This window comes from Molothrus ater, chromosome 15 (assembly GCF_012460135.2).
Source record: "Molothrus ater isolate BHLD 08-10-18 breed brown headed cowbird chromosome 15, BPBGC_Mater_1.1, whole genome shotgun sequence".
NCBI lineage: Eukaryota > Metazoa > Chordata > Aves > Passeriformes > Icteridae > Molothrus > Molothrus ater.
In genome coordinates, this window is record NC_050492.2 from 9,660,346 (window position 1) to 9,683,693 (window position 23,348).

General features: G+C 47.3%; 1 protein-coding gene across 1 annotated transcript; it reads left to right on the plus strand.

Moving 5' to 3' along the window:
- Window positions 1–1,146: 1,146 nt before the first annotated feature.
- TGFBI (transforming growth factor beta induced) lies at window positions 1,147–22,497 on the plus strand. Its single transcript, XM_036391603.2, is given in 18 exon segments — window positions 1,147–1,269; window positions 5,478–5,576; window positions 11,733–11,797; window positions 12,778–12,935; window positions 13,877–14,041; window positions 14,737–14,883; window positions 15,574–15,715; window positions 16,274–16,486; window positions 16,623–16,760; window positions 17,000–17,145; window positions 17,309–17,445; window positions 17,946–18,012; window positions 18,014–18,077; window positions 19,951–20,075; window positions 20,978–21,080; window positions 21,279–21,358; window positions 21,958–21,982; window positions 22,147–22,497. Coding segments are annotated over 18 exon segments (2,040 nt in total). The 5' UTR covers window positions 1,147–1,159; the 3' UTR covers window positions 22,203–22,497.
- Window positions 22,498–23,348: the final 851 nt, after the last annotated feature.

Consider the following 23,348-nt stretch of genomic DNA (forward strand, 5'->3'; position numbering starts at 1 on the left):
CAACCTCACAGAGAATAATTTCTTCCTAATATCAAATCTAAATCTCTCCCCTTTTAGTTTAAAACCATTTTCCTTTGTCCTAACACTATCTACCCATAAAAAAGTTGCTCTCTTTCCTTTTTGTAAGCCTCATTTAGGTACTGTTAGAGTCTCTAAGATCTCCCTGAAACTTCTCTTCTCCAGACTGAGCACCTCCAACTTTCTCAGCCTGAAACCTCCTGCTTTCATTTGGTTTGGTACAAAAGCAACAAGAAACCTCTTGCCAAGGGTGACCCCTGCCCGTGCTGAAGTGGCTGGGAGTGGGTGGACACCAGGAGGCACTGAGGGGACCTGGGAGCAGCACGGGTGTGGCAGGGCTGGGCTGAAAGCAGAAGAGCCCCCGGGGGCAGGGGGATCCGGGAGGGGGCAGAGCACCCACCCGCTCTGAGTCCCGCCTGGGGCAGGTGGAGGGGAAAGTCCGGATGCAAAAGAAATTGAAAATGAAACGCTGCTCCCTGAAGGGGGATATAAAACATCCCTGTCTGCTTCCCCCCCCCCCGCGGCAGGTCTGCGGGACACGGACGGAGCGAAGTGCGGGCAGACGGACGGATGGATGGGCGGACGGAGGGACGGATGGATGGGCGGACGGAGGGACGGATGGAAGGGCGGACGGAGGGACGGATGGAAGGGCGGACGGAGGGACGGATGGATGGGCGGACGGAGGGACGGATGGATGCCCCTGGCGGGGGGCGGCCCCTCTCCCCTCTCCCCTCCCCTCCTGCCGGGCCGGGCCGGGCCGGGCGGCTCCGCTCCCCCCGCGGGGCCGCTCCCGCCCCCGCTCCGCCGCCTCATTTAACGGGGCTCGCTGCCGCCGTTCCGAGCCGAGCCGAGCCGAGCCGAGCCGAGCCGAGCGGAGCCGAGCCGAGCCGAGCCGAGCCGAGCGGAGCCGAGCCGAGCGGAGCCGAGCTGAGCCGTGCCGAGCCGAGCCGAGCCGAGCCGGTCCGAGCCGAGCCGAGCCCAGCCGAGCCGGTCCGAGCCGAGCCGAGCCGAGCCGAGCCGAGCCGAGCCGGTCCGAGCCGAGCCGGTCCGAGCCGAGCCCAGCCGAGCCGAGCCGAGCCGAGCCCAGCCTAGCCGAGCCGAGCCGAGCCGAGCCGAGCCGGTCCCGTCGCGCTGCCCGGCCATGGCGCGCCCGCTGCCGCTGCTGCTGCTGGCGCTCGGGCTCGCCGCCGCCGCCAAGTCCCCGTACCAGCAGGTCCTGCAGCACAGCCGGCTCCGCGGCCGGCAGCACGGGTAAGGGGAGGCAGGGAGGGGGGAAAATCTCTTTTAAACCCTTTTTCCCCCATGCTTGCCCGGCCCGCGGGGGATGCGCCCGGTGCGGGCTCGCCCCGGGGTCTTTGTGCGGGCCGGGCCCGTGCGGGCATCGTGGGGAGCTCTCTCGGTAACCACTGCTTTCTTTCTCTTCCTCTTATAAGAGGAAGAGAAGAGGTAACTCTTTCTCTTTCTCATTTCCTTGTCTTTCATCCCCTGGCAACCTTTTTTCTTTGGGTAACTTTTCCCCCTTTCCATCACGAAACTTAGTGTTATAGTGTTGTAGATGTCAGTTCAGACCCTCCAATGCTTCTTTATCAGTTTATCCCTGTTAAGGAAAAAGGGGGTAAAAGTCCCTAGATTTTGAGCCATTAAAGATTTTGTGGAAAGAATTCTTGTTTTTATGAATTTGTATGAAAAAAAACCCCTTCAATGACTCTGTGGAGTCAGCACCAACTTACTCTTTGACTGGAAACCTCAGTAGTCTTGGAAGTTTTCTTGACAAAAATAATCACTAATTCATTCATAGACGTTACAAGATAAGGCCTATGGAAAAATGCGTGTAGACCTCTCTTGCTTGATACACAGCCTGTTATAGAGTGAGTACTTTGAGTGTTCATTAATAGGCAGAAAACTAACCCAATGTTAATAGTTGTTCCCACTGTTTTTAAAGTTTATTAAGAGTTAAGAATGGTGAAAGGATGAAGGACCTTTCAGCTGGCTTCCATCTCTCGGGATGGTGACAGTGATTGAGTTGAAGCTTCTGTTTAAGTGCATTGCTGGAAGCAGGGTCATGAAATGCTTTAAATAAAAAAAACTCCCAACATTTAAATATTGCAATTTGATACATTCTCTGGCAGGGATCTAGGTCAGGATTTATGACAAGGGACGTGCTGTTTGTATGCCTGACCAGGGACACAATCCAACAGGCAAATTCTGAGCTGATATTTATTTGTAATGGGTCAATAATGCCAGAATTGCAGTGATTTACGTAGAAATACAGTGAATCTTGTTCACCTTCTCTGTGTGATGTGAAACTAAGTAAATAGTTCTGCTGATAGCCCTGAGATTGAAGTTTGCTCAGGCTGAATAAGTTAGGGCAGTCCTGGTGTAAATCAGTGCACTCATCTCTGCAGGGAGAAGCATTTACCCTGCACAATTACCAGAGGCACTGGGTAAGATGTGACTCTGGTCCACTCTGGTGCCTTGGAAGACACAATGGAATGCCAGAACTTCCATCTGAATTGAGATAAACCCAGTGTAGCTGACCACAGCTCCTTGCTCACTGCTCCCATTGTGATGGAGAGGGTGATTTTTACCAAGCTAACTTTTGTACATACACGGAATTTTGAGCACTGATTAATGATGTGCCAAAGAGATACAGCAGCACAAAACCAGCCAAAAACATCCTGGATGTGGGGTGTGTTGTGTTGCTTGTAGGAGCCAGCTCCAGAGGGATGTGCAAGCAGGACTGCCACCCTTTGCTGTGAGCATCCCCCACACCATCAATGCCCCTATTGAGCCCAGAGCAAGCTGGGAGGCAGAGCTTGGCTCCACAGCAAAACTTGTATGTCTTAATTAACTTTTTTTAAAATGAACCAGCTCAAGTCAGTGAGAGGAGCTGAAAAGTGCATAAGTAACATTGACATTTGAAAATGAAAATGTAGGAGTGCTCTTCCCAAAGCCAGCCAGCTTTGTGGGCACAAGGTGATGCTGGGCAGCACCATGGCCACAGCCATTGCAGGTATCTGGGGCTGTGCATCAAGTGCTGCTTTTCTCAGCCTCTTCCCAAGGGCAGCCCCTGTCCCAGCAGCTCCCAGCTGCTGCTGCCAAGCAAAAGGCTTTGGCTGAAGGGGAACAATAGGCAGTCTTATCCTGGAGTCAGTGTGGCTGGCTGGGAACGGCATGGCAGAGGTGATGAACTCCAACGAGGAGAGGGAAGAGTGTTGACAAATTCATTTTAAGCCAGACTGGGCAAGGAACCAGGACATGCAATGCAGGGAGCCGCTACTACAGCGTGCCTGCAGGAATCATTGATAACACAGCCCTGAGCAGGGGTTTTTCCACACTGAGCAAAAACTGGAAAGAAGTTTTCCCCCATAAGTCAGGGAGGGAGGAGCAGCCCCACAGAGCTGCAGTCCCAGGCAGGGAGGAGGGAGCAAGGCAGTGAAGTGCTGTCCTGGAGGCACAAGGGTTTTCTTGGCAGGCTGCTCCTGGGGATGTGGGGGAAGTGATCAAACAAGTCCTTCAGTAGCCAGGCTTGTCAAGATGAATATTAGAGGGATTGTCCACTGCCGTCAGCCAGATGCTAAAATCGAGGCAAGGTTTGGAATTTCGATGTAATTGGAACCATATTTCGGCACGGCAGGGCCGGGTGGCCAAGGTGGGCTGAGTCAGAGAGCACAGACGTCTCTCTAAGCGATGATTTGGCTTGGAAGTTGCTGAGTCTGGGCCAGTTTGCACCAGCTGAAAGTTTGGGTTTGTGATTTCTAACTTTTTTTCAGTAGGTTCTCGCTCCTTGTTCCCTGCCTTATACACAGAAACTGAATGAAATCCTTTCATGAAGAAACAAACCACCATTACTGGATGTGGCAGCAATGAGGGAATGATGAGCTGAGTGTCCCCAGGTCCCGCAGCTCCTCTCTTTCCCCTCGGGGCAGGATGAAGGTGCCTGGGACACGCAGGGTCGGATGCTGCCTCCGCAGGGCCCTGCAGCAGCCGCAGCAACAAAGGCTCATTGAAGGCACGCCAGGCTCCCGCGGAGGCTGGCACTGCAGTCAGCCAGCTCTGGGAGACCCTCAGGTTAATTCATGCTAATGATGGCAGGCTGGCCCCTCTGGGATGCCGCTGAAAAGCAAGCACGGCCGCAGGAGGACTTGGTGGTTGGGCTGCAAACTCTGCTTTTGTTCATTTTGGGGGGCAGTGCCTCGGTCAGACACAGCAGGACACAGGCTGCTGCCTGTTCTCCTGAGCACAGCAACAGGACCTTCACAAGAGCATCTCCAGACCCCACTGGGAGTTTCGTTTGTGCAAATGGAAAATCTGCCTTGGACAGCACAGAGCGCTTCTGACAGGCTGAAGTGATGATTTATGTGTTTTGCTTAATTATTTGTTTTCCCTTCATCTGCTTGGCAGCCAATGCTGTGCATACTTTTAGTGATGCTGCTGCAACTGGGACATGGTCGTGGTGTTGGGATTCCAGCCTCAGCTGGGCTAAGCATCCTCAGCTTGCTGGAGCATTTGCTACACCTCTGGTCAAGCCCAGAGGCACTTGATGGCCTTGCAACCCAGATCCATAAATCATATCTTTTGTGCTGACCATGTTTTGCTTACACACGTGGCCAGGGCTGCTGGCCACAAACCACAGAGCTGGTGAGCCAGGCAGAGCAGGGAAATGCTGTGCTGGCCAAACCAGCAGCAAAGAAACTCCCAGCCCCAGCTTGACCACATCTCTGCTCACGGTGATACCACTTCTTAGAAAGCTGCAGGGCTGCAGGCAGCTCTCAGCAGGGTTGCTCACACATGGAACACAAACCAGGTTTTTGGCTGAGCAGGAGCTCTTGGTACCTTATGGGCTGGTACAGCCCCTCTTGATCTGTGCTGTCATTTCTGGTGTGTTGAAGCAGGTGAGGGCAGTGCCACTGCTCCTTTTCCCCTCGTTCAGCTCAGCATCCATGTCCAGAATTTGCTGAGTCTATCATACAGCCAAAGTTCTGGGTTTGATGCAAGTCTGTAGCCTGATAAATATCTGTTTTATTTTTTTTATGTCCTAGACAATAAAATAATGGTTTCTTTTGCAAGGATTTGTATTATTGCATAATTTCCGGGGTTTTAGCTGAGTTTTGAATTTTAAGTAGCTGTACACCATGGAAATTCTGACCAAAGGATTTTTACTTGATTTCTTTATATTTTGGTGAGAGGTGGAACATGGAAAAAAGTCAAGAATTTGTACTTAGTGAAGAAAGAGATGCTCTGGCAGAGTCAGGAGAGATCTCTTTCTCTGCTTCCTCCACTTCATGACAGTCATTGTAGGGCTGAGTCGAGCAAGTTGACTTGCAGCTCTCAAGGTTTCCTCCCCTGCCGTCCCAGCAGGGCTTTTCAGGCTCTGTCAGTGGGGTCTGGCTCCGTGCTGGGGGTCAGCATTGGCAGGGGGAGGCTGACAGGACCCTCTTGTGCTCTGTTCCCTGCAGCCCCAACGTGTGTGCGGTGCAGAAGCTGATCGGCACCAACAGGAAATATTTCACCAACTGCAAGCAGTGGTACCAGAGGAAGATCTGTGGGAAGTCCACGTAAGTCCCTGGGTGCCTGACAGGGTCTCCCCAAAGACCCCCTTGTGGAGGTGGGTGCTGGGTGGCAGAAGCAGATGGCAGATGTGGGATGCCAGAGCCCATGGTGTGTGTGTCACGTGTGTCTGTGTTAAAAATTGTTTTAGCTTTTTACCCCCTAAGAAATATTTGTTTTTCTAAAACACTTTGATGTTAAGAATGAAAAGTGCCATGTAAACATAAACCCTGATGGTTTATTCTAATTGCATTTCTATATATACTTTAATAGCTCTCTGTGCTGTAATGAAGTGTAGGCCAGATGTTTTCTAGTACTGTCTCCATGATAGGCTCAATGATGCCTAGATTTGAGAAATAAAAAAGGTGGAAAAAAGCAGCCGAGAGCTGATGGATATTGGAGAGAATGTAAAATTCATCTCCATCTGCTTGCTTTGGAAGGGAAAACAAATAGAAGGAAAGAGGTGTTAGCTTTAGCCAACACTCTCTGACTCCACCAGGAAAGTTAATCAGACTTGCAGGCCAATTCCACGTCTAACATTGCAAACAATAATATTCAAGTAGCTGTTGCATGAAGAATCTGTGTGAGCAGCCTCGGGACATTCTTTTGAAAGATGCAGTCAGCAGATAATTAAGGCTATGCATGCTTGACTATCTGCCAGGCTGTAGAGCAGGAGCAGAGAATCTTTTTCCTTGCTGTAGTCCAGGCTGGGCTTTTGGACTCCCTTGCTGGCCCACAGAATGGACCATCCCAACATCCAGGGCCAGTGCAAAGATTCCCTGAGCAGTCCTGGCCGTGGGATCAGAGCTCTGGGCCAGGTCTCAGCCTGGATCTGCAGAGTCAAGAACAGAGAGGAGAAAATCATCTCATTTGTTTCCCTCATGGCTCAGTGTAAATGGTAATTAGATCTATAGCAACATGCTGTTCTTCCCTGGTGATTTGTGTTGCCATCATTGGTTTAGCTGTGACACCTGGCTGTCAGGATTCATGAGTGCTGTTGGTGTGGGGAGGAGGGAAGCAAACCAGGAGTCATGGCTGTGCACAGCTTTTGGCCTTTCATTGTACTTCACATGAATTTGCCCTAAGGAGGACAATTCTGTACTTCAGGAGGATGTATTGCTGGCTGTGCCATGCAGTGTGCATGCACCACCGTTTTCCTTATGTCCAATTTCTTTTCAGAATAAAAAAGGAGAGGCAATATTGTAAAAACAAGCAACCAGATCCCCTCCCCTTAATTCTACAAACAGAATTTTGGGAAGGCTTAGCTTGGGTCATTAGAGTTCAGGCTGTCATCTTGGCTGAATAATGGTGCTTGTTGACATGACATGGACAAGGTTATGGCACAGCAATATGGTCTCATCATTGCCTTTTCTGATAACAGAGTAGCTCAGTGTGTCTCCAAAGAAAACACAACTCAGCTGTGGGTGTGGGAGAGCTTTGCTGCTCTGGTCACTGAAAGGCAAAGCAGTCCAGCCATGGATTTCTTTAGCTCTGAAGCAAGTGAGAAACTAACCTTATATAAACCAAGAGTGCAGCTGCATTTGGCACAGACAAACTCATCCACTTATCTCCAGGAGGAGGTGGAATAACTGGCATCTGGCAGCATTTCATTATTTCATTTGAGGAGAACTCTTTCATTTGGGGTGAACTCTTCTACCTCATTTTCTCTGCTTTTTACCCAAGTGTCTCACCCAGTGATGCATCACTGAGAGAAAAGCACACAGACCATTAACCTGCCTGTTAACCTATGAGGTAATCTTTCCATTATCCACAGAATTTGCTCACTATTCTTTGCTTTACATCATCTCCACAATGGGTGTTATTGTGTTCTCTCCTCCCAGTCATTCCTGAGCCTGGGCCCTGCTCTCTCCTTTAGCAGGGCTGGTGCAGAACAAAAGACACGTGCCTTGACTCAGAGTTTCCAGGGGACCCTGGGACAGCTCTGATTACAAATGTTTGCTTGTGATGGCTCCCCCTGGACGTGGTGTGCCTGGCATATGGAAGCAATCAGGAGTCATTGGGGCTGTAAAGGACAGGATGCATTGTGCTGTAGCAGTCAAATTCCTGCAGCAGTGTCAGGAGTCTGATGCTGTGGCTCAGGTGTCAGAGCCCAGGAGATCAGGTGGGCACAGCTGATGGTGCTCAGCATGAACCTCCAAACTGGCCCCTCCTGTTGGGCTGAGCTGGTCCATGAGAGGTTTTGAGAATACCCTGAAATCCTAGGAAAAAAACCAGGATTTGGCACATTTATCATAACTGGGTGGATGCAGCCTTTGCTTGGGATCTGTGGTCAGCAGTTCCCTCCTAAAGCTGAGTGGGTGCTCCTCTCACAGGCAGGGGAACCCCCATCAGCCCTGGGGGGATGGTGGAGCTGCATAAGCGTGGTCAGCATGGTCATTTTCTCCTCCTCCTGAAAGGTTTTTCCCACCTGAGAGCAGCAGTCCTGGGGAGGAGAGCCTTGAGCCATCTCATCTGCTTCACATTTGACCTGGCTGTTTTCCTCTGTATTTGCTTAAAGGGTGACTGGTGCCACAAGCTGCTTGTGTGTTCCAAGTGAAAATGCCTGGCTCTAGGATGATGGGTTTGGCTGCTTTGGTTTCTTTCCTTTTCCTGCTCTGAGCACCTTTTCACACAGGTGCTGGGAGGGAGGTCAGTGAGAGAGCAGGAACTGCTGAGCAGCAAAGCTGAGCTCCTGCAGAGCTGGCTCTGAGCAGAGGAATCCATCCCTCAGCAAGGAAGGCAGAACAGTTCTGCACTCCTGCAGCACAGCTTCACTCCTGTGGAAGGATCACATCCTGCACTGCGAGGCTTAGAGTGACTGGAGCAGCAAGGAAAGCCAGCCTGGAAACCACAGATGAAGAGTTCTGCCTCTTTATCTGCTTTTTTTTTTTAGTTTGTTTTTCTCTGCTGAAGTATTGGCTCACACAGTTACAGGGAAATTAGGTAGAGGATTTATGTAGAGTTTTTATCTTTGCTGATGAAGGGAGATAAGATAGTTGGCAAGAAGTCTGACACTGCTTTGATTTCAAGGAGCGCTGAGACAAAAGTGTTTTGGTAATTAGGTAACTTTCCACTGTTGGTTATTCCAAAGTCAAAGAAGTAGTTCATTCAGAGTATATTGTCATCATTTTGCCTTTGTATTTTATATTTTTCTCCTTCCCTTGTGCACTGGACTCATTCTTCCAGAATTGGGGTTGCAATGGAACACATCCCCTGTTTTGTCTTGAGAATGAAGACAACCTCAGTTTAGAAAAAAATCACTGGCACTTATTTTACAAAAACAAAACATATGGGCTTTATTACAGGAAATTATTACAAATGGATCTTTTTTCACTAATATATGCCTAAGCTTATTTTTATTACCTTGAAAAATGCACTTTAAATTTAATTTCAGCTCCTAAGAATGCGAGAGCAGTGGAACAATGACTAATAAAAGCCTAAACTAAAGGAGCTTTCTTCTGCAGGCAGACACAAATAGGACATTAAAGAAATAGTGTTTCAAAACCAGAGGCTAAAAAACTATAGATTTGACTTGAAATTACTCATTGAGGAGGTCAGGAAATTGTGGTTGAGGCGTTGCAGAGTGGATGACAAATGCTCTGTGTGTGAGGGCAGTGCCAGTGTGACCCACAGTGCTGGCATCCGCCGTGTCCTGATGCTGCAGGGACTGGGCACGGAGCAGGCAGCAGGAGCAGGGATGGACTGGGCACTTCCCAGGGCTTTTGTGCAGAGCCCAGAGTGTGCAGCAGTGGCTGGGAGGTGCTCAAGGGAAGTTCTCCTCCCTGGGCAGCAGAATGTGGCTCTGACCCAGCTGGAGCAGGATGTGCCAAGAGCAGCCTCCCTGCCCCATGGATGTGTGGGGGAAGGCAGCACTGAGGTGTAGAGCATCCTTCAGCCCAGCTCTGCTGCTCCTCTCTGAGGGCTGGAGGTGGCTGCAGGGACAGTTGGGGACAAGCCCTGAGGCCACCCCTGAGCAACCCCTTCAATGGTGCCTTTGGGTGGGCTTTTGTTTCCACCTGGTCCACCAGCCATGGGAGGCCAAATGCCTGAAGCTGAAGCTGTTTTATAACCCTCCTCTCTGGCTCCTACAAGGTGCCAGCCCTTGGCTGAGCTCCTCTGTGTTCACCTGGCCCCTTGCAGCAGTTTGCCAGAACTCAGGATGGTGAAGGTGCCAGACACATGCCAGGGATGCTGAGGGCCCCCTTCAGTGGGAGAGTGAGACAGGGGACTTGAGGGAGTCCCTGCCCAAGTAGAGCTGGCCCCGTTTCTACCCTGGTGCTTCTTGCCATGAGCTTCCTTTGCTGCTGGAGATGCCCACAAACCCAGTGAAAAGCAGGAGGTGCAGTCATGGAATCCCAGAATGGTTTGGCTGGGAAGGGGCTTCAGGCACCATCCAATTCCACATTTGACCAGGTATCTGCATCCCTTGCCAGTGCCCTCCCCTCCTGGCAGGCACCAGGGGCAGCTGTGAGCCAGTGTGCCACAGGCTGTGCATCCCTGCCCTGCCCCTTTGGAGCAGCTCATTAATCTCCAATTGATCTGTAAGTAAGGGTTTGAAAGCCTTCGTCAGCACTTTGGAATGATTTCTCTTTAATCAGCTCTTCATCTTTGATTACAGGTCTGAACCAAGGGAACTGTCTAGACTGGATTTAGTTTCTAGGGTGAAAAAAAGAAAAATTGGAGGTAGGGGAGGGAAATGGTGGGGGAAGAAAGTGTGTGTTTCCAATGAACACGAGACAGGGGGGCTGGGAAAGCGGAGCAGCAGGGTGTTAAGATCTCCAGTAGTCAAAGGAAGGGATTGCTTTAGGCAAACTCTTTCCCACATGGAATATATAATGTCTAGACAATCAGTCTGGGTTTGGTTTGTAATTCTCTTAGGAAACCGTGACACAGAATTTATTTGCTTCTGTCACACAAAAGCAGGTATTTGTTTCACTTTCTGGCTCTTAATTACCCTGAAGAATTCCCTATTAAACCTCAGGCATTTCTACTGTTTGTTAAAATGATGACAAATATCTGAAGCTGGAGGATTTTCCTCTCTCTTTGAGTGAGTGTGCTGACCCTCAGCAGTACAGCATCCTACTTGTCGCAAATTCAGCTGGGAGCCCAGAGGAAAAGCTTGTGCTTGGGAGGAACACCTATTCCCTGGCTCTCTCAGCCCATCAATCAGGTGGCCTTGTTACTTTCACACCAAGCATAGAGCAATAGGTGAAAGAATCCCCTGGGGAAAATGAGCAGGCAACTTCTGGATTGATTTTTTTTTCTCCTTTTCATTTTTTTCTTTTTTTCTTCTCCCTCTTAGTATCAAGCCACGTTCCCTCAAATGGCCACCTTTGAGAATCAGATGATTGTTTCTCAATCGGATAACTGAGCTGCAGATGATGGATGCAGTTTACAGGCAGCTCTTGCTTATTTAGGGTCTGAAATCAGCAGGACAGCCTGGGCTGGTGCCTCTGACCCCTTTGGTTTTACAGGGGGACAGTGCTGCCAGCCAGAAGGAAGTGCTGCTCTGAGGCTGCTCACAGGGACACAGCTGTGCTGTGCTGCTGCCCAGGCTGCCTGGGCATACACATCCCACCACTTCAAGGTGGAATTTCCAAGGTGGAATTTCTCCTTGCAGGGCTTTTCCCAAGTCCTCGTGCCAATGCACATTATCTGAGAACAGGGTTCACCTTTCCCTCCAGGTCTGTCTTGTGGGTTTTGCCCATAAGTAAGCAAATAATTTCTGGTGGTGGACAGAAAGAGGGTGAAATGAGAGGGAAATGCTTGGCTGGTTTGGTCAAAGAGCCACAGTGGAGCAGTGATGAGATGTGACAGCAGCAGTCAGCTGAGGAGATCCCAAATCTCATGGGAAATGTGCCCAGATGAACCAGCACTGGCAGTCCTGTTGGGACTGTGGAATCAGTTTCCATCCACTGCCTGTATAAAGTCTCCTGGAAAGTGTGTTTTTGAAAAGAAATTGTGTCTGCTTTTGTTCTGTGGAGAAATTGGCAACATGCAGCCCTGAAGGAGATAAAAGTGTGGTTAGTCTTTTGTTGAAGTCTGTATTTCTAATGAAAATCTGCTTGGAAACATCCCCAACATGGATGGACCCAGAATTATATAAAATAGAGAAAAAGCTGTGAGACTGCTGGTTAATCTGCTGTATCCATCTCTTATTGCAGAGTAATCAGTTACGAGTGCTGTCCTGGATATGAAAAAGTTCCTGGAGAAAAAGGCTGCCCAGCTGGTAAAAACATGCTTGACATTTTTTAGACTTAAAATTATACAGCTGCCTAGTAAAGGGAAATGTTAGAAAATTGCCCAAAGTGGATTTAATTTTTGCGATTTCTGCACAATATTGCCACGAACAAGTCCAAAATGGACTCGGTGGAGCACCAGCCAAGAGTCAGATCAGCTCCAAAGCATGCTAAATGTTCCAGACAACTTAGAACCTTGGATGTAATTGAACTTAATCGAGCATGGGAAGGCCATAGGGACCTACTTATTCCAGCAAGTAATATATCTGTATTGGAAATTCAATTCAGAGGAATGAATTGAGGAAGAGACAGCTCTGCCAATCTCTGCTCATTTTCATTTTCATGGAGTGGTTTGTACTGGAAGGAGCCTTAGAGTTCATCTGGTTCCAACCTCCTGCCATGGGGAGGGACACCTTCCACTAGACCAGGTCACTCCAAGCCCTATCCAAACTGGCCTTGAACATTTTGGCAAGCATGGGGTTAGCAAACTTTTATTTGGGAGAAAATACACTTGATATTGGGGGAATAAACAGAGTTTATTGAAGAAAGCCATATTCTGCTTTTGCTTTTGGAACACTTCCCTCTGCAAAAGTCTGATGGCTCCAAGTTAACCACATGGGCTGATGCACATGGTCAGTGGACACTGAGACCAGCAGTGTCCAACACCAAATCCCAAAAGCCTGAATGCAAACAGGATTGAGTGAAAGCAATCAATGTCTTTGCTAGCCTAAATCACATTTGTATTAACCCAGAAACAAATCCATTCAAACTTCCAAGAATACAGCAGATCCTGGATTACATTGCTGTAATTGAGGGCAAAGCTGTCAGGCTATGATTATTCGTTATCTAATTATTGAACAGACACCAATCCCCTGGTGTGCTTCATTTCCCAGCATTCTCACCAGCAATGCTTTAATTCAGCCAGAAGGAGGAATGATGTTTTTGGGAACTTAACCTTCTCTTCTTTCAGCTCTGCCACTTTCCAACATCTATGAAACCCTGGGAGTAGTTGGGTCTGCCACCACACAGCTCTACTCCGACCGCTCCAACCTGAGGCCAGAGATAGAAGGACCTGGAAGTTTTACAATTTTTGCTCCCAGCAATGAGGCCTGGGCATCCTTGTCTGCTGTAAGATAATCCCTCTGCTTTCTCCTCTTCCTCTGATTTTTCCCTAGTGGAGATCCAGCTCTGCAGGGGTCTGGCAGGATAGGCATAGTACTGATAGAGGAAGGGCTGTGGATTTCCAGGATGGTTTTCATTGTGCTGGTTCATCCGCTCCAGAGCTTTGCTTCTGAAGGATCCCATCACCAGAGAGATGTGGATGTAGAAATCCCCTCATTCAGTTTTCCCTGCTTGTTACCATTAGAAATTGAACTGAGACCTGCAGCAAGAACCTTCCCATCCCTTACCAGTTTTCTTCTTGTCCCTTACATCCCCATTCTGGTTGTTCTTAATTTGTACAAACAGCTGGAGCCTCAGTAATTCCCACATGACTGTGTCCCGTGCTCAATTAGATATTCATTTCCTTTACATTCATTTTGATTTTCTCTTTCCATGTCTTGTGATATTTCCACTCCTGAAGTGGTCACTGCTGTCCTACTGCTACTTCCACCCCAGTTGAGCATCCCTGTGAACAAGAACAATTACTAGGGCAGGGAGGGGGGATATTTATGGGTCTCTCCACTGCCAAGCCTTTGTCCCAGATGCCTCAGCAGAGCCCCTTGCAGGGATGATGCTGTTGGGAAAGGTCTTTTAGTGTATTTGTCAGTGGCCCTTTTGCCTTACTGCTCATTTCAATGCAATGATCCCACTGTGGGGCTGCAATCATCCCTTTGTGTGCCAAGGACTGGGTGTCAGAGCTCTTGGCTGCTTTTGTAAGGCAAAAGACAAAGATTTTAGAAAGCTGAGCTCTTAATTTACACAAATGGCATGAGGCTGAATGAATCACTTAATATTCATGCCCACACGCCCACCTTGGGAGCCCCCTGGGAGCAGCCAGACCTCCTGGTACTCTCTAGCAGATGCCTAATTGCACTCAGTACTGAAAAATTGATTTTTCTGATTTTCAGGAGACTCTGGATTCCTTAGTGAGCAACGTTAACATTGAGCTGCTCAACGCCCTCCGCTACCACATGGTGGACAAACGGGTGCTCACAGATGATCTGAAACACGGCACCACCCTCAGCTCCATGTACCAGAACCTGCCCATCCAGATCCACCACTATCCCAACGGGGTAAGGCACTCACAGGCTCACACTGGCTCGGCCTGGAAGGGACCACAGTGCCTCACCTGGCCCAACCCCCCTGCCCAAGCAGGGTCATCCCAGAGCACATGGCACAAGATTGTGTCCACATGGTTCTGGATGTTTCCAGAGAGGGCGACTCCACACCCTCTCAGGGCAACTTGTTCCATGCTCACCTGCAGTGAAGAAGTTCTTGCTCATATTAAACCTACCCACAGCAGGCTTGCTTTCCAGCTGCCTTGCAGCTCCTACACTGTCCTGGGACCTCCAGGACTCTGGAATGCTTAGGTTGACAGCTACTAAGATACATACTATGAAGGAGTTTGAAAATGATATTTTTAAACAGATGGTTGCAGCCCATGCTGCTGTGTAACTCTGCTTGCCCAAGTATTGGTTCTGGCTTATTTTCATAGTCTTGAGTGTAGACAAAACCACTGATGATTTTCAAAGCTCTTTAAATTTGAAATATTTCAAACATTCTTGATAGAACATTCTCACTTTTGGTGGAAAATTTTAAGGGAAATTTAAGGAAAAGAAGGTAGGATATTTTAAGGAAATACAACTCCTGCTCTTGCCGACTCAATAAAGTGCTCACTGCATTTGAAATAGAAATAGAAAAGCAGCACTTTACCTTCTGGCTTTAGTGGTTTTAGTGCATGTAACACCCATGGTCTTTCCCTGTGCAGATTGTGACCGTGAACTGTGCCAGGCTGCTGAAAGCTGACCACCACGCCACCAACGGAGTGGTTCATGTCATCGACAAGGTCATCGCCACCACCACCAACACCATCCAGCAGATCATTGAGACTGAGGACAGCCTGGAAACCCTCCGGGTCAGTCAGCACTGGCTGCTCCAGCTCTCCTTAAAGATGCTCAGGCAACCCACCCCCAATGAATTGTCCTGAAGAGCTTTGCCAGTGTCTTGGGCTGTGAGCCTGGAGCTGCTGACGAGTTCCTTGTACCAATGTATCTCCTTTTGATTTAGGAAGAGAAGTGCTTGCTATCAGTGCAAGTAGGGTTTGTGACAGTAATTGTCACCCTTCTATGGCTGCTCAGAAAACAGAGACACTGAGTCTGTCTCCTCATTCTTGTAGGGGAGTCTTAGCCTTAGGAGATATTAACTGTTCCAATTTGATGTGTCCTGATTTATTTGCCTTGGTATTTGCCAAATTAAGGAAAATGCACAGGGGATTTGCAGTTAGCCAGATGTGGGTTCTGATTGGAATTATTCACTGGAAGTACTGTGAGCCTTTCCAGGCATATCTGGGTATTCAAACTAGCTCTCAGTCTTGCCAAAAAAAGGGCTCTTGTACTCAAATTTCTGGAACACCAGAGAACCATGGGGCTGGGTCAAATTTTTAAAGGGACCAAAGTGCTGAATGAAGCTATTCAGGATTTTTTGCAAGTCCTCTGAAATTATAAAAGCCTTAATAAGTCTGGCCCTTAGTGTGTCCCTGGAAAAAGTTTCTGACCTTTGTATTCTGGCTGAATGTGTTTTTCCCTCTCTCCTTGTTTCTGTGAAGACTGCTGTGGCTGCATCTGACCTCAGCAGCTTGCTGGAGAGCGAAGGCCAGTACACACTCCTGGCTCCCACCAACGAGGCCTTTGAGAAGATCCCACGAGAAACTCTGAACAGGATCCTGGGAGACCCAGAGGCCCTGAGGGGTGAGTGCTTGTTCACTGAGGCCACTGAGAGGCTGAAGAGTATTTTTCAGTTCTTCTAAATTTTTTCTCAAGGACAAGTCAACAGCTCCTTGATACGCTCTGACAACAGCTGCAGTGAACAGATGTGACAGAGTCCACCTTTTTTAACTGGACAGCCCAGCTCCCTTTGGTTGTAGATGTGTAGACATAGCAGGAGTGGCATCGAGATATGGATGAGGGAGCTGAAGCAGTCCCTTTTCTGAGTTTTCTTTTAGCCCTTTTTGCAGTGGTGATTTCTATTGATCCATCAAGATGCAAGAAAAATAAAATCTAATCAATGTAACTTCCCCTGACAAGTGCGTCGAGTACTCACATGAAGCCTTTTGAAATTGGCAAAAGTTTATAAAAAGTGACTCTTTTTAGGCATTTTATTTCACAGGCTGTGGAACTGAAATCAGCTCAATTTAAAATGACTGCATTTTGTGGAGTACACCCTGGCCATGGAACAGGATCCCTGAAAGCTGCAGCACTTTCATAGCTGGTGTTTGCAGCTCACTAAGGCACTCTCCTCTCTCACAGACCTGCTGAACCATCACATCCTGAAGTCAGCCATGTGTGCTGAGGCCATCATTGCTGGCCTGACCATGGAGACCCTGGAAGGAGCCACCCTGGACGTGGGCTGCAGTGGGGAAGAGCTGACCCTCAACGGGAAGCCCATCATTGCCAACAAGGATGTCCTGGCAACCAACGGCGTGGTGCATTTTGTGAATGAGCTGCTGATCCCAGACTCAGGTACTGCTGCCTCTCTGCAGTTCTTTCTGCTGCCTTTCTTTTGTCTATTTTGCCAAGGAAATCCTGGATTTAGAGGGCATAGTGATGAGTGGATAACCTTTAATGCAAGGTAACTATGTGTTGCTTTTCTTTTCAGCTAAGACTGTGTTTGAGTTGGCACAAGAATCTGAAGTTTCCAAGTCTACAGACCTTTTCAGACAAGCTGGGCTCAGTTCTCATCTAACTGGCAGTGAGCGAGTGACCCTCCTTGCCCCAGTGAATAATGTGTTCAAAGGTAAACCAGGGATTAAATCCCTTTCTTCCATCACTTTGGGCCACAGATCTTCTTCAAACAGTTTGCAGCCAGATTTCAGTGCACAAGTATGCAAATCCTCTCTCAAATGCCTCGAGGCAGTGGCATCCAGGTTCACAATATAAAACTGATGTGGGTAATGCTCTATATTTGAGTGGTTTTTAGTGGCTCAATAGCCATTTTAAGTGAATCACTGGTTCTTTCCACACTTTTTGCTGCAGATGGACTCCCTGTTATTGACAGCAACATGAGAAACTTGCTTCTGAACCACATTGTGAAAGACCAGCTCTCCTCCAAATATCTGTATCATGGACAGAAACTGCAGACTCTGGGGGACAAGGAGCTGAGAGTTTTTGTGTACCGCAACGTGAGTCCTCCCTGTGTGCTGTGCTCCTCGGGGCTGGGGGATGCTCAGTGTTCTGATGCTACAGCAATTGTGTAAAAAGGGGAAATGAGCAGTGTGGAAAGCACCAACATCTCTCTTTTGAAGCATTCTAATGAAGTCTTCTTTTCTGTGATTGTGTTTGCAGAACCTTTGCATTGAAAATGCCTGCATCGCTGCCCATGACAAGAGGGGAAGGTTTGGGACCCTCTTTAGTGTGGACAAAATGTTGACCCCTCCTACTGGCTCAGTGATGGATGTTCTCAAGGCAGACCATCGCTTCAGGTGACCTTTCTGCTCTTCCCAAGTGCCAGTTAGAAGCAAAATAGCTGCCAAAGCAGTTTCTATTTATTATGGGTTGTAGTCATGACAATGTATATGTTTTTTAGCATAGAAAGATCATCCAAAACCATGGTCTCTCTAAATTATAGGGAGTGAAACTTCAAATAACCCTCAGTCAACTGTGAGCCAAGAGTAAGTGGTTCCCTTAATACCACAAGAATCTGGCTCTGAAGCCATCTCTGCCCACTGTAGCCAGACCTCTCTGACTCCTCATACCACCTGGTCCCCATGGAGTCAGCACTCCCAGGTTGCTTTGCCATTTCTCAGATGTTCTGGTTGGACCCCACAGCTCATTCCCTCCCTAATCACCATTTTGGCTATTTGAATTGCTGCACCCCAGCAGGATTTCACATTGTAACTCCCCAGCTCTCCCTTGAGCCCAGCACACAGCTGACCAGTGAAGTGTTTTGCAGTGAAGCATTTGATGCCTGTTTGCTTTGCAGTACCTTGGTGGCTGCAATCCAGTCTGCAGGGCTGACAGAGAACCTCAACAGGCCGGGAACCTTCACCGGTGTTCGCTCCCACAAACGAAGCTTTCCAAGCCATGCCCCAGGGGGAGCTCAACAAACTGCTGGGTGAGCATCTCCACAACATTTGGGGGATGAGCTGCTGTGTGGGACTGCTGTGATACTGAGAGGAATGGCCAGATTTCTCTGTTGTATCTCATTCTTTGGCTCTGTCTGTTGGAAGCATGAGCTTCCTACCCAATGGAGTTGTATGAGCAGAAGCTGAGGATGCAGAGAGTGGCACTGGATTCCCCAAGTTGGGTTTATACTGCCTGTGTTCTTGGAAGATACGTTTGTAGTGTGTGTCACAAACTCACTGTGACTTTTAATTTGGCTGTACTGGTGGTGTGAGTGAGATAACTCCCAGATATTTCTAAAAGAAATGAAAGAAGTGAGAATGTGACTCTTGACAGCACAGGATCAGGGTGTCTGCAGTAAGTTTTGCAAGAAAAGACATAATCCCCATACAGCCTCAAGTTACACTGTATGAAATTTAAGTAATAAAAGGCTGGGGCTGTTCCTCCTTCTCCATGTACGTGGACAAAGCAGGAGGTCCAGTCTAATCCTGGGAAGCCAACAATTCTAGCTAAGTACCATTCTAGCTCAGACAAAGACCACTATCCTGAAAAGCAAAGGCATGCAGGCTGGGTGTGGAGAAAAGCACGGGAATGTTTAATAACTCCCTTCTGGATAAGCAGCATGATCTTTTATTTTGTTCACGTTGAAAACTGGTTGTGGCTGGAAACAATGTCAGGTATTTGAATGTAATGTCTTGTCATTAAATCCCAGCCAAACATTGACATCATAATTTGGGAAGCATCTGCCCCTGGTAGCTGGTATCCTTTTAAGTGCAGGGATGAGGAACCAGTAATATCAGTCTAGCCTTATGCTTAACATACAAATATTTCAGAAGTGTTTTGCAGCCATTGTAAATGGCTGCAGGAATGAAGATTCCCAGATTCAGACCCTTGAGATGTTCTTTCCTCACACAAATGTTTAGCTTATGCCTCTGATGCAGAGGTGGATTGTGCTGGTGAGGGTGTGCAGAGTGAACTGTGGCCACCCTAAGGAAAAAAGCTGGCATACAGTCTTTGAAAACATTGAAAGAAAAAAGTCCTCCTTGCTGAGGGAGCTGTGGCTGGAGGCCACCTTTGCACTAGCTGCCTGTAGCTGACAGTGACTCTGTCTGTCTGTCTGTCTGTCTGTCTGTCTGTCTGTGGGGCTTGTCAGTGACCCTGTGTCCTCTGAAGGAGGAGATGGAGATGTGCTACTGGCCCGAGCCGTGCACGTCACCACCTCTTCTGGAAAATAGATGGTGCAGGGAAAGCCCTCATCTTCCCAAAATCTGTTTCAAAGCACAGCTGTGTGAGTAGAGACTCAGTGGGGTGGTATCAGTCCATGAGACATTAGTGTCACTTCTGCTGCACTTTTCCCCTTCCTACCCAGCTGTGAGGATTGTTGCCAAGTGACACTGGCCTTGGTGACATTTGAAATACCAGAATGCCCTATCTGCTTCCTTATTTCACATGGGTCTTTCCCCACCCCATCCCAGACTTCCTTGGGAAGTGAAAGCAGCAAGAGAAGCAGGTTCATTCCGAGAAGCAGCTTCTCACTTGGCACAGTGAGAGAATGAGGGATGAAAACCCAGGAATGAGAGAATTCAGGTGTAGGGCAGGCTTGGTAGGTACCAAGGACATTGGGAGAGTGTCCTTCTGGATTTGGGAACCTGACCTGCCCAGGCAGGAGTGGCCTCAGTGCCCTAATCAGGTCCTTCTGCCTGGTTTTTGGTTTTGGTGTGAATTGTTTGAAGAAACAACTTTACATTGTTTCTTCACACTTCCAGGAAATTGTGGTGTTTTCCAAGTAATTCCGTTCCAGCACGTGAACTATGGGAAGCAAGTGCTGGTGCTGGTGTGCAGCTGTAAAGGTTTTCTTCCCCCAGGTAATGCCAAGGAGCTTGCCAACATCCTCAAGTTCCACGTGGCTGATGAGATCCTGGTGAGCGGCGCGGTCACTGCCCTGGTGAGGCTGAAATCCATGCAGGGAGACAAGCTGGAAGTCAGCATGGTGAGTCACCTCAGGTGGGCTGCTGTGCTCAGCAGGGCTGTCCAGTGTTTGGTTGTCATGTCACGGACCAAAGCTCATGTCTGTGCCCATTTGGATGCTGTGGGAGCAGCTCCACAGTCCCACCAGTGTTTTCTGGGCTGTACTGGAGGGACTGTTGCCATTGTTCAATTCAACAAGCTGGAAGAAGGAAATGTGGTTTGCTTCAGCTTTCTCCCCAGAAGACCAGTTGTAAATGATTTCCAGGAGCTGCTATAAATTTAACCCTGAGTCATGGGGGGAAAAACATAAATAAATGAGATGAATAGCTTGTTCAGCTAACATATCTTTTTGTGTAATGAAAATGATCTCTGCATGGGCTCCCTTAGCGCAGCAGAGTTTATTTAGATATATAATTTCAGTTCAAAAACTCTACACTACATAAGGGAATGTAGGATCCTCTACTGAGGAAAACAATCATTTCAGAAAATAAGCAATCATGGCTCACTCTATGCATAAGAAAACACAATGGGAGGGAAAAAAAAATGGAAGGGGCTGTGTTTCCAGGTGCATTGAATTGGCCAAGGTGCATCCTGGACTCTTCCATGTGCAGTCCTGCTCTGCCCTGTCCTGATCCCATCTCCACAGCCATCCCCCTGGCAGGGTGCTGGTGGATGTGCTCTGCTGCCATGGGACAGCATTCCCAGCCAGTTGCACTGAGGAAGTCCAAAGCCTGCCAGCCATTCCAGGACATACTCAGACTATAATTTGTCTTTATATTCTCCGTAATTGGCAAGAGGAATGAAAATGCCTTCAACCATCCAGTAAATGAATGAATGCAAAGTGAAAGGTTTTTTTTAATAACATTGGAAATGACAGAAGATTCTCATCTTGTACATTTTTTATTTCTTTCTTTTACTGAACAGAAGAACGACATAATACATATCAACAAGGAGCCTGTTGCTGAAAGTGATATCATGGCCACAAATGGTGTCATTTATGCTGTGAATTCTGTCTTACAGCCACAGGGTAGGTCCATGGTCAGAAATGTCCAGAGCAACCTTGTTACAGCAAAACTGCTTTGGGAGGGATTGGGGACCTGGGGCAATTGCTTCAGTTTGGTGAGGAGAGATTAGTTTGTAGTGGGATTTTCAGCAGAAAATAGAAGAAGGAAGCAGCCTGCATGCTCTGACATGTATTTCAATGCTTTCACTGTCTCACCCTTAGCTTCAAGGCCACAAGAAAGAGGTGATGAGCCTGCAGATCCCGCATTAGAAATCTTCAAACAGGCATCTGCATTATCCAAGGTAAAAGGGAAAAACCTCTCACTGTGAAACTGCTGAAATTGCATTTTGGTAATAATTATTGGAAAATCATGTGACATTCATACACTGACTTCCAAGGAAAGTGAGTGTATGTGTTCCATGGAATGATCCATCCTCTCTTCTTGCATGATTTAATAAGAAATTGTAGGAAATAATAAGTAATTATTATTTATATAATTCTTAATTATAAGAAATAATAATAAAATTATATTAATTTAATATAATTTAAAATATATAATATATATTATGTATTATCTTATATATAATATCTATATATGTTATATATAATATCTTATATATTGTATAATATATAATTATATTATATATAATATAGATATAATTTTAATTATATTATATAAAAATAGTTATAAAAATAATAACAATTTTGCAACACAAAGCTTCAGTTTGCAGCACACTGTGAATGTAACCTTGGCATGGTACTCTTATATATCAGCTTCCAATAATGAAGAGCCATCCATCCATAGCTTTTGGAGATTAAGGATAACTCTATTGACAAACAAACTGTTCTTATGGCTGTTGGAGAGTTGAGTTTATGCAAACCCTGTTTTCTTTCCATGCAGGTTTCTCAGAGGAATCCTCGACTAGGTAAAACAACTTCTCCAGCTCACCTCTAATTTCCATTGTGTCCCCCATCCCTTGAAGAGAGGTTTCTCCTCCTCCCTTGCTCTAAGCAAGGTGTGGCATGGCTGGGAGGAGAGGGGCAGGGGATGCTCTGTGTCACCCACCCAGCTTGCTCTTCTCCCTGGCAGCCCCTGTCTACTCCCGGATACTGGCCAGGATGAAGGAGAACTCGGGGGGATTCTGAGCCCATCGTGAGCAGCCACCAGTCAGTGCCTCCGTGCCATCCACTCCAGCTGACAGCTGAAGAGAAGGACAGAACCGTTTTTAAAAACCAAATGCCACCCTTAAATTTATTTTTGTTTGCAAAGAAACGGATAGGAAAAACAAAAAGCCATATATATGTATATATTTTAAGACCATTTTTATTTGGTTTTGACTTTGAAGTTCCCAGACCAAGGAATTGTTTTAAGGGTTTTTGTTTGTTTTGTTTAATTTTTGTTTTGTTTCTTTTTAAAATAAAACTATTCACCAACTTTCAATTTTTTGGGCTTGATAGGTACATTCAAGGGACTTTTATTTTTTTAAACAAGCATGTCCTTCTTTCTTCCCTTGGATTTTAAAAGTCTTCCATGAAATTCTGATCTGCAGGCTTTTAACAAAATTCTCTTTATTGACATTGAGAAAATTGCATAGTTATAAGCTATGGTTTAAAGTATTCTCTGTTTTTTTTAACTGGGGTCTTTATTTTTTTGTGCCTATGGTTATAACTGTGCTGCATTTTGTTAATGAGATTTGAAATGAGAGTTCTCCCTAGCTGAAGCCTTCCAGTAAATGATTCATTTTTAATAATGGTTGTTTTTTAATAAAAATTAAAAATAAAATCAAAAATATAAATATAAAAAGTGATTACAGTGCTTGGTTGGGTTTTTGCTTGGTTTGAATTGCCTGATGGCACCAGGTGATCAAACCTGAGCACTGGGAAGGAGGGGAATCAGATTTGGCTGGATCAACATTGATAGGCCTAATAGTTACTTGAGTGGAAGGACAGAGCATTTCTGCATTTCTCCTCTCTGATCCTGGCCTGGCATCATTTTCTGCTGGTGCTTTCATGGGCAGCCACTGTCACTGTCCAAGGAGCACAGGGACAGTTATAGTTATCCTTAGCCATGCACACCCTCCCAGCCACCTTTGCTGGCAGCTGGAGCTCAGCGCCACATCCACTCCCCATCGTGGCTTCAGATTCACTCCCTGGTCACTGTTACCTTGGTGAAACCCAGGAGTGGGAGGCAAAAAAGAGAAAAGAGAAAGAGGGTGTCACGTGCAGAACACAAAAGACTCAAGATTGTTTTTCTTGCTCTGGCAGAGAAATACCCTGATAGTTCTCCTTCTA